The 11,628-nt window shown below is 40.0% G+C and overlaps 1 protein-coding gene across 1 annotated transcript in view; it reads left to right on the forward strand.

Moving 5' to 3' along the window:
* Nucleotides 1-11,628, forward strand: part of LOC107586499 (protein kinase C epsilon type-like) — a 101,199-nt gene that overhangs the window by 28,178 nt on the left and 61,393 nt on the right. Inside the window, exon 3 of the mRNA XM_016273893.1 lies at nucleotides 10,480-10,642. Within this exon, the coding sequence (XP_016129379.1) occupies nucleotides 10,480-10,642 (163 nt within the window). The remainder of the gene's footprint in view (nucleotides 1-10,479; nucleotides 10,643-11,628) is intronic.

Raw genomic sequence — 11,628 nt, forward strand, 5'->3', positions numbered from 1 at the left:
GCAGTTATTTTAGCTGAGGGAGCAACACCCCCAGTTCTCAAACGAGAGGAGGCTCGACCTGCAGCATGTTCCAAAGCTGGAACAGCTAGCAATAATTTACTTAGCTGTGGGAGCAACACACCCAGCTCTCAGCGAGAGGGGGGGGCTCGACCTACAGCGCGGTTGTTAGAATCAGAAGGGTAAGTGTACTGCCAGCTAGCCAAAAACTCAGCACATCAGAGAGGCAGAGGAAGGGCCTAGTTCGCCTGATGCTGCTGGTTCCAGGTGCTCTGGGAAAAAAATGGAGAACTCAACTCTCACGTGAGAGGAGAACTCCGAATTCAGAAGGAGTAGCGTGCTCATAGGTAACCCTTTGATAAAAGGGGAGCTCTGCTCAGCACTACCACGAGAACCACCCATGGAGCGAGGAATCCAACTCCTCAGAGAGAATTAAATGCTCGAAAGAAAGCACCATGCTCACAATAACCCTCAATGGTTAAGGGAGCGATGCTTCCAGAGTGTGTCAACAGAGACACACTAGTTGAGTGGAACCCAAGGTACCGGGGTCTAAACCAACTCAGAGAAAGGGAACGAGGCTCAGAACAGCCCATGGAGCGAGGAATCCAACTCCTCAGAGAGAATTAAATGCTCGAAAGAAAGCACCATGCTCACAATAACCCTCAATGGTTAAGGGAGCGATGCTTCCAGAGTGTGTCAACAGAGACACACTAGTTGAGTGGAACCCAAGGTACCGGGGTCTAAACCAACTCAGAGAAATTGAACGAGGCTAATAGCGCGTAACCCTTACCATACAGGATTTCAGAAAAGTGGGCAAAGCATAACGTGCACACTTACCACTTATGTGGATTTTTAGAAAGTGCGCAAAGCTTATACGTGTGCACTTACCATAGTATGGATTCAAGAGTTTTCCAAGCATCTGCTCACAGATACCCAGAAGTACTGAGCCAAACGGGAGAGGCAAGCTCAAATACAACCCTCTAAGGTGAGGGGAGCACTGCCTGAGACAGCATTACACAAGAAGGTTCTCGCAAATGCCACCTATACTTCCCGCTAGATGCCTCAGCAAGAGAGATACACCAGATATCCTGGTGATCGGGAGGCCCCTCAGGGCGACCTAGATATGGTAGACCAGACAGGGCAGCCTGAAAGCATAAGCCCAGCCCAGTCCAAGAAATTTTTGCAGTGCTGCGCAAAGCTTATACGTGTGCACTTACCATAGTATGGATTCAAGAGTTTTCCAAGCATCTGCTCACAGATACCCAGAAGTACTGAGCCAAACGGGAGAGGCAAGCTCAAATACAACCCTCTAAGGTGAGGGGAGCACTGCCTGAGACAGCATTACACAAGAAGGTTCTCGCAAATGCCACCTATACTTCCCGCTCGATGCCTCAGCAAGAGGGGATATCCTGGTGATCGGGAGGCCCCTCAGGGCGACCTAGATATGGTAGACCAGACAGGGCAGCCTGAAATAAATGAATGAATGAAAACATGAAATTTTTGCAGTGCTGTGCCGGGGGCCTAATGATCAAGAAGGCTCCCGCAGAAGCCTGTAATGTGGCCGCATAATCCCGGAAGTATGAAGCGGAAACCCGGCTTATCATACCGTCTGGACATATATCAACGAGTGAAATAAACACTGCAAGACGAGCACCCGGTTTCTGAACCCAGGAGAGGAGGTGCTCATCGTGGACCTACCCTAGAAAAAGGACAGAAACACACAGGTCCCGGGAAACACTGCAAAGAAAGCTAGCAGAAGGATTATACACACAACCACCAGCGCATTAAATACACATATATACTCACATATATATATATATATATATATATATACTGTATATATATATATATATATATATATATATATATATTTAGAAATGGATCATACTCACACACCATGGTTCCCTAGTCGGAGCCCCGTCCGAAGAAGCCTCTGGACCGGACCATCAGTAAAGTGGTCACTATGAAGCCATAGAACAAACCAAACATCATAGGTCCAGCATAGGAGACTACTGCAGGAAATTCCCACTTAACCTCGGTCAGGTGGAGAGATGGTGGTTACAGGGTAATTAGGAAGGGGAAGATAAGGGCAGATGTAAGACCCCCGAAGGAAATGAGTAGATACTGAGGTATCACTCTGATCCGGACAAAAGCGCTGACGCCCTGTTTGGATCACATCCCTTAGGTCTTTCATTGGAAAAACGCTCGCAGTGCACGCCGATTGCCCCCTCGGAAACATCGCATGTGTGCTCTTCGCCCAAACAAATAACGCATATATAACAAATAACGCATCTGAGCCCAAACAACCCAGGTGTTGGACCTTCGTGAAGGCCGCTGAGCGCGCCTTTGCCTCCCTGAACTTCTCGACCACCGTCTCAACGGAGGTACCAAAAATACGAAAGGCGAAACCGGCGCATCGAGAAGAAAGCCCTCGCCTTTATCCAGGTCAGCCTGATATGCTTGGAGCATCACATCGTGTGCAATGAAGCGACAGCCCGACCTGCTGCTGCTGCGTATGCCCTGGCATAGAGCGAGATGTCAAGGAGGGAGTCTTAAAAGAGGGCGTCTCACCCATAGAGAGATAGCTGGCCAGCGTCTCTCTATAGGGGCATCTTCTCATAACCGCTTTCGCGCATCGCCTCGATGTTGGCATAACTCGTATGCTGGAATCGATGGATGCATGAAGAAAAAACGGCCTCTTCCATTCCTTCTCAATCTCTGTATGGAAAACAGGAAGAAAGGAAGGCTCATCTGAGCTGAAGAGTTATGGCCAGAAAAATAATGTTCATCGAGATGACCTCGCGACGTCACTTTCTTCGCCCGCTTCACGGCAAGTAAAGCCTCGCCGTGGCACGATCCATAACTTTCAAAAGCTCATCATACGCAGGGCAGGAGGATTGGGAAGGCTCAACCTCAGCTTCTTTGCCCTCCTCAGACATTTCCTGCTTTTGCTGGGCCGAACCCAGCAGAGCAATGGCCCCTGGATCAGACAATGTTAATGAAATAACATCATCCTCCAGCGGCTCACTCTCGTCCACAGCCGACGATCGCAAGAGGGAAAACCCCTCTTCAAACTCATCGGCCAGATCCACCTGCGATCCCCACAAGCTCATTCTCCTCCGTGCCTCAGCAGCGGCGGGTCCTGTATCGCGGGAAGCGGATGGCTGCTCCTCTTTCCTCGAAAAAAAGAGAGACAAATGAGAGCGGAGATTTTTCATTGGAAAAACGCTCGCAGTGCACGCCGATTGCCCCCTCGGAAACATCGCATGCGTGCTCTTCGCCCAAACAAATAACGCATAGATCATGTGTGTCATCAGATGTTAAACAACGACAACACGGATGTACACATCCTCTAAACGCTTTGCTAGTACTCGCCATAATGATATGAATAGAGTTCGCTTCAAACAAAACAGTAAATGAAGACGAAGAAGAGGATGATGTGTTCTCCCGGTGCCTATTTATACTATAGTCGCACCGGTAGTGACGTCATGGCTGTCGCCGGCCAATGTGTTGTTGGTGTTTTTTCAATGTATGCTTCAGACACGGGTCACGACGAGGCATTCCCCATAGCGACCCCTAGAGGACGCAGTTCGAAGTTCCCATGAAAGGGAACCTAAAATGTTGCTACCATATTTTTTACGGTGAAGTTCTGGCAACCACAGCTGCCGGTATTTTACCATAAATGTCACCTAGTAAACCTAACCAATAGTGTTAACAAAAGCAAACAAGGCATAAAAACACATTTGCTGAAGCAACCATAACATTTTAGTTTACTTCTACTAGTTCTACAATGCTGTACCAGGTGAGCTAATGGGCAAGTTTACTTAATCAGAAAAGCCATACATATGGAGTTGCATATGCTTTTGTATTAGTTTACAAATCATGCACTATGGTAAAAGTGTTTTGAGGTCATAAGATAATATTTGGGACAGTAGAGGCATGTGTTTTTTTCCCAATGAGCCTATGTTGGAGAAGCCTAAAATTATATATCGATTATGAAATTACATAAAGATATACTTAAGTCCTTCTTAAGTGGGTCAAAAAAGCAAGTTCAACAATTGCATTTAATATGAATTTAAACTATAATACATTTACATTTAATTGTAAATACCATGCAATTAAGTGTCCAAAAACATTACATTCAGTTCACACTTAAGTATGTTCTTTTAAAGTATGTTATTTCTGTAATCGTTACTCTCTTTAAAAGTATGCCAAAGCGTACTTCTTTTTCACAAGGGAACTTAAGGCCATCTTTAGTCCCCAATGTGTGCATCTTGTTACTGTCAAATTGAACTAATAACCTTCATGCCAGATGACTAGTTAGCTAACTACCTGTCTTCTGCGCTTTAATACAACTCTTTTTACATCAATAGCTCTGTTTGTCATAGAAACTCACAAAACACTATGGAAGATGAGGTCAGAAAATATGAATCTCCTTCATACAGCTGTCCTTTACAAAACCATCCTCTGACTGTACTTTATAAAACTAGCTTTTCAGAGCCACACGCCTAGGAAAACTTTACTGTCGCACTGGCGTACCGGGAGCTGCGGCCAAGCATCAAAGCTAGAACAAATGTCATCAATGTGCATCTGGATGGAGTGTTTTGTTGCCAGAAAAACTCTCACTCTCCACCACTGTTGTCCTCAACCCATTTTTATTGTGTTATTTTTTACTTTAAACAGAAAGTTAGTTCCCATCTTGCAAGGACGTAGATTTATTGACATTAACTGAGAAGTTATAGTAAATATGCTAGAAGACCCCACTCATTAAACGAAATGCATTTATAACATGGATGAAGCAAGAACATGACAAAAGTGTTTAAAATGCATGTGCACAGTTTAGCTGATGCTAATAACTTGAATGATAAACTGATCAATTGAATCAGGTTTGAAACCTAACTAAATCTTTAAAAAAATGTGCTAAAGTTCTGAGAAATTACACATGTTAAAGCATGGGTACTGTGTACAAAAACTTGAGTGAAAGTAAAACTTTTCACTGTCCTTTTTTTTAAACTCATTTTTTACCTTTAGGTAATTATCCAAATCAAACTTTTTTTGTGGTAATATCATCTTTTTTGTTCTGCTGAAGGTTTGGAACAACATGAGAGTGAGTAAATAATGACAGGGTCATTGTTTGAGTCACCCATCACTTTATATTTTTAAGTAAAAAAAAATAAAAAATCTATCAGAAATTGACTGATGAAATCAAGAGACAGAGGGGATTTTCTTTTTACTGCACAAAGCAATCTGTTGATCTGTGAGTTCTGACTATATAAGGCTGTAGTACAAACCAGATTTTAAACTACAGCCAATATCCTGAAACCTGTTAAATGAAATTGTTAAATGCAAAATTCAGGCAGAGCTGATTTTCAAGTTTGACTCTTAAAGGGTTAGTTCACCCAAAAATGAAAATTAGACTGTGTTTTACTCACCCTCGAAGCATCCTAGGTGTATATGACTTTCTTTTTTCAGATGAATCCAGTCGGAGTTATATATTAAAAATGGTCCTGGCTATTCCAAGCTCTATCATTGCAGTCAGCGGGTGTTGCTGTTGAACAGTCCACAAGTCGTCAAATAAAGCTCATGCATCCATAATAAAACGTGCCTTACACGGCTCCGGGGGGCGGTGAATAAAGGCCTCCTGTAGCAAATCCATGCGCTTTTGTGCAGAAAATAGTATTCTGAAGAACAATATCCATATTACAAACGTAATAAACACTTTTCTCTCACTTCCGTTATCTATCATACGTGGAAGCCATTCCGGCAGATGTATGCGCAGCGCACGTGCCTCTGAGATATGCTAGTCTCGTGAGTTTGTTTATAGTAGCAAAAGAAGCAAAGTTTCCTTACTTTAGCAAAGGAAAACGTCTCCAGGTTACGAATGGGATAGTTTTTGGGATAGTTCACCCAAAAATATAAATTCTGTCATTATTTACATTATTTTCCAAACCTGCATGCTGTTATTTCTGTGTGATCTTTCGATCAATGCAAATTCAGCTTTTTATTATTATTTTTGTCTCATGCAAGTTTTCTAAGACAAAATGTTAACCTGAGGGAGGGAAATTAATAACAAAACAGGACCACAATTGATTTCAGTAGTTAAACACAAAAATACTAACTACTCCTACTGTCATTAATACTATTTATAAATAAATTTTAAAAAGCCTCAGTAAATTCATTTATTTTGGTCCACAAAATTCTGAAGAAAAAAAAGTCCCTCAAGATCCTGATGTGACTGAATGATATTTTTGCTATTTTGATTTTCATTGAAAAACATCCACATATACGTTTGGACATGATGGTGAATAAATGATGACAGAACTTTAATTTTCACATGTTTCTTTAAGAGGGGAAATCTGATTTTATATGATCTTAAATCTTAAATCATCTGGTGGCAGTAGTTTGTCTGTGATGGATTATGGTTTGCTGAATGTGTGCCGAGCTCTTCTCACCCTCACTGAGTGTTAATGAGTGAGAGCTGATAAATGACCAGCCATATCCTACTGAGATAGTATGAGCCACCACATCTGTTTCTTTTCTCTCTCTCTCTCTGTCCCTCAGCAGGGAGGAGGATGTGGGTGATACATATGAGAGCGACTCACTTCAGTCTCCTGTGAGACTAGACAGACGCCGCTGGTCCATTGTCCTTAGATGGTGATTAGAACATGGCCAGCCCTGAAACCGCTGCACATATATTAATCATTTAGACTCAAACTCACTGCACAGTGTTTTTAAACATGAATCGTGTCACTCTTTAATATTCAAATACTTTAGTTTGATATGGGTTTATTTCCCAAAAAAAGTGTTAAAAGTGTCTCTCAACCCGTCCAGTTGTGTGGGACTACCTGTTATTTTTGACCAATGAGAGATCAGCATGGAATTTGATTTAAAAAACAGATTGTTTTTCTTTGTCTGTGTACTGTATGTAGTTTGATATACAATAGAAAGTAGAAGTCATGTGTGGCTTTATATATTGTCAGTTATGTAATCCCAGATGAAACATTTCCTAGTAAACATTAACTGTATATATAGTTATTCTACAGTTATGTAAATATGACTGTATTTTAATCCACATGGACTCAGGTTACTAGCTAAAGAATATACAAAAAAAATTCAGAAGAAACTGTATGTCTACTGAACTTAATTATTAGAGATTATTAACATCACATAAGAGCACTTACTAAAAGTAATCAGATTCCCCTAAATGTTAACTTTGCTCACCCAATTAAATATTTTGAGGAGTTTTTGCCGATATGAACAAACAGAACACTGGACTTCATTTAATAAGGCATAAACAAAAATCACACCTTGGTTGTTTGTGGTCAAAATAGACCGACCATAGGAAATGAATGATAATGGCCCTAAATTTAGGAGGGTTGGGCTGGTCGGGATGGTCCAAATATTGGTGAAAATTGCACAAGAGGTGGAGGCAGTGCCTCCGTCTCACTATGATTGGCCGGTTCACTAGTCAATGCAATAATGCCTGCCTATAATGTTCTCTTGATCAGTATGATTGGCTAATATTCCTGTCAATGGGATAATGCACCTTTCACGCTCACAACAGGATGGTAAATCAGTCTAAATGGGTCAGACTGCTGTAAATGGATGGGTTAATCACAGAGCACAGATAATACGTGACTTTTAGTCTTTTAGAGAGCAATCAGCTGTTTCTTTTTTCTGAATATTATTGTTGACTAATGGTCTGAAAAGGTGACTTAAAAGGATCGTTCGCCCAAAAATTTAAATTCTGTCATTAATTAATCACCCTCTTGTCGTTCCAAACCCATAAGACACAAATTAAGATATTTTTGAGGAAATCCGAGAGCTTTCTGAGCTTCCATAGACAGCAATGCAACTGAAATGTTCCAGAAAGGTACGTTGTTAAAATAGTCCATCAGTGGTTCAACCTTCATTTTATTAAGCTCCGAGAGTAAAACAGAAAAACAACTTCATTCAACAATTTCTTCTCTTCCTTGTCAGTCTTCAAGGCACATTCACAAAAGTACCGCGACACATGGTTATTGGAAGCAATATAAAAATAAACATTAAGATTTTAAAGGGTTACAATAATTATTATGTTCATCATTTTTGATCGCTAATTGTTTAGTCAGAACGGTAGAGGCCTGTTCTCCTTCATCTTCTCTTCTAGCTAGTTTTTGCTCTGTGCCACAGTGTCCAGCTCAGTTTCTTTTTCTGCTGGCAAAATAGCAAGAGCTTTCAAAAAACATATACAATGGCTTTATTAATAACAGGAGATGACCGTCGGCCTGCCAGTTTGGCACAACTTGCGTTGTCGTTTTGTGAGTCGGAGCCCAGCGTCTCTCCTTCTCTTTCTCTCAGGGCTGAGAAGTGTGATTGCAGCAGACGGATACATTGACATAAGGGAATACTCAGGAGTGATCACAGTTCTTATCCTCCACAGAGAGAAGGAAAAGAAGAGAGAGAAAGAGTGCAGTTCCTCCCCTGTGGCCTTGTTTCCTTTCCTAGTGAAAGCGTCTGACATTTCTTCAATATGGTGCCTTTGTCACAGTCGTGCCCCCCGGTTTATTGATCACTGCCTCTGCATGGCCCCTCATAACACTCAAACAGATGTACACACAGCTAATGGATTAGTTTGCTCAAAAATTAAATATTTGTATTTAATCTGACATATGGTGAGAAAATTATAACAAAGTAATTTTTGAGTGAACTGTTCCCTTATACTGTATGTACTATAAGGTCGGAAGAAAACCAACCGGCCTTCTCAACAATAGCGTCTAGGAGAGACTGGTGTTTTTTCTTAGGACATGTAGTTGAGTGATGTCAGGTAGTAGGCATATTTTCTGCATGCTGTTCTTTAGTTTTTGTTGTTTACTTTACTTGTTGTATACTGACAAATACTGCTCACATGGTTTTCTATATATGGTAACAAATACTCTTTCACAGGTATGTTTGTCATGATTAATCGTGTTTTCAGCATCTGTCGTCTCAATATGTGTGGATAAAAACTATTGTCATATTATATACACACAGAAACTAAATGATCGTAACATGTATGATTCATACATGTATACATGTTTTGAGGTGCAGGACCTTATTTGTCAAAAATAGAAATGCATGTGGTGTTTTCAGCATCTGTCGTCTCAATATGTGAGGACATGAACACATGCACTTCATCTCCGGAGCTGCTCTGAGAGTTACATCATGAGCATTTCATGGTTTCATTTGATAAATCTATATTGTCATATTATATACACACAGAAACTGAATGATCTTCATGATAACCCAACAAAATAAAAGTTTGGTTAAAAAAATACATTTCAGATTAATAATAGTCTTTTTTGAGGAATTTTTCATTCATTTCGTTAATTTTGAGGAGCAGCACCTTAATTGTCAAAAACAGAAATGTAATGTTTTGTTGTAAATTATATCTTAATTTGATCTCGTTGTAAGAGAATGTTTCAGTTCTTAACATTTTATAAATTAATTTCATTAGACACCATTTTTGTTGATACATTTGTCTTGAATCATACAGAATTTCAGAAAAATAAAATAAAATAAAATAAATTTCATGGGGCCCAAAATTAAAATGTATAAAAGTTCATTCATTCTTGAGGTCTAAAAACATGTGGAATGCATTTTTCCCCATTAGTGATATAAAATTAATATTGTGTATTGCATGATATGAAAAAATATATGTATTACGATAATATTTTGTCCATATCACCCAGTCTTACTTCATCTCATTTGAATCATTAGTAACCATTACAATAAGCTTATAGTTTTTGACATTAATTGACATGAACTAACAATGAACAATACTTATAAAGCATTAATTATTTCTTAGCTGATGTTAATCTCAGCATTTACTAATACATTTTATTACATGCTGTAAAATATGTTGAGTTGGTTAATACTTTAACTAATATTAACAAAATTAGGTCTTATTGTAAAGTGTAACTGAACCATTTTAAACATCTCTCAAAAGCACCATTTATAATAGTGGAAAATTTTGCACCCGAGTGAGTGAGTGAGTGAGTGCACAATGTTGAGTAATATTCTATTCTAATTCTATTCTTTAAAAAACTTGCCCCTTTTAGACTTGCACTCTATTCATTTACTAAGTGCTTGTTTTATAAAAAAACACTAAAACTAGCTTCTCTATTCTTTTTGTATTCTATTTGTTTTCTTTTATTTATTATACAATGAACAAAAAGCAAAAAAGGGCTCTAACACTAGCTTGCTCTATTCTTTTTCTATTCTATTTGTTTTCTTTTTATTTATTTTGTTGTTAAAAAAAATCTTGCTACGTGTATTGCGTTAGTTTAACTTAGACTCGTTATAGCACTTGCATATCATTGCTCTTTTGTTGATTTTGATTGCTTCCATTGTCCTCATTTGTAAGTCGCTTTGGATAAAAGCATCTGCTAAATGACTAAATGTAAATGTAATGTAATATATTGAATAATGGTTGAGAATGTGCATTTGTGTGTGTTTTTGCAGCAGGAAGCTGTGAGAATGAGGAGCGCGTGTTTCGTGAACGCATGCGTCCCAGGAAAAGGCAGGGAGCCGTCCGGAGGAGGGTGCATCAAGTCAACGGACACAAGTTCATGGCCACCTACCTGAGACAGCCCACCTACTGCTCGCACTGCCGTGACTTCATCTGGTGAGTCCCGCAGTGGCCGTCGCCTGGTATTTACAGCCCTGTAGCGTGCTGTTTGTACAGCTGTGTGCGTTGGTAAATCTGCATCTGAGTTTTGACAATGACATAACCAGTGTACACTGTCCCTCCTCACGGGTGGTTTACCCTCAGTGGGCTGCATTTCCATGGTAACTACAGGAAAAGCCCTGAGGCTCAGAGCAACAATATGAGCGTATTGAGTGCGTCTGGCCTCCTCCACACTGCGCAAGAACACCGCCATGCACAGGCACGCTGTGTCCCGCCTCTCTAGAGAACAGAGGAATATGGCTGTTTTAAAAAATAAGGTGCAGAGCTGATGTGTGGGACTAAAACTGAAAGACGAGCAGTGAATAACAACACACACATCACGAAATCTACAATTAATTAAAGGTTCACCCAAAAAAGGATATTTCCTAAAAATGTACTCACCCTCAGGCCATCCAAGAAGTAGATGACTTAGTTTATTCATTTGAAAAGATATGGAGAAATGTAGCACTGCATCACTTGCTCAGCAATGGATCCTCTGCAGTGAATGGGTGCCGTCAGAATGAGAGTCCAAACAGCTGATAAAAACATCACAATAATCCACAAGTCATCCACACCACTCCAGTCCATCAGTTCATGTCTTGTGAAGTGAAAAGCTGTGTGTTTGTAAAAAACAAATCCATCATTTTTAAACTGGCTAAAATACAAGTCCTCTCTCATTAATATTGCTTTCACCAGTGAAAAAGTCGTCTCATCTGAATCATGAGAGAAATATGCACATATCAAGCACAAGTGGAAAGTGGAAACAGTCCAAACTATAGTTCTGAACTAATATGTTGGTGGATTTTGATGTGAGAGGACAGCGGGGGTAGACCTTTTCACTGGAGGAGGCATCATTATGGATTATGGAATCATATTTTGCACAAAATACATGATTTCAAGTAAAAATGCCTTAATGATGAATTTGGAAACATGCAGCTTTTTTT

The sequence above is a fragment of the Sinocyclocheilus grahami genome, unplaced genomic scaffold (assembly GCF_001515645.1).
Source record: "Sinocyclocheilus grahami isolate Dianchi unplaced genomic scaffold, SAMN03320097.WGS_v1.1 scaffold82.1, whole genome shotgun sequence".
Lineage (NCBI taxonomy): Eukaryota > Metazoa > Chordata > Actinopteri > Cypriniformes > Cyprinidae > Sinocyclocheilus > Sinocyclocheilus grahami.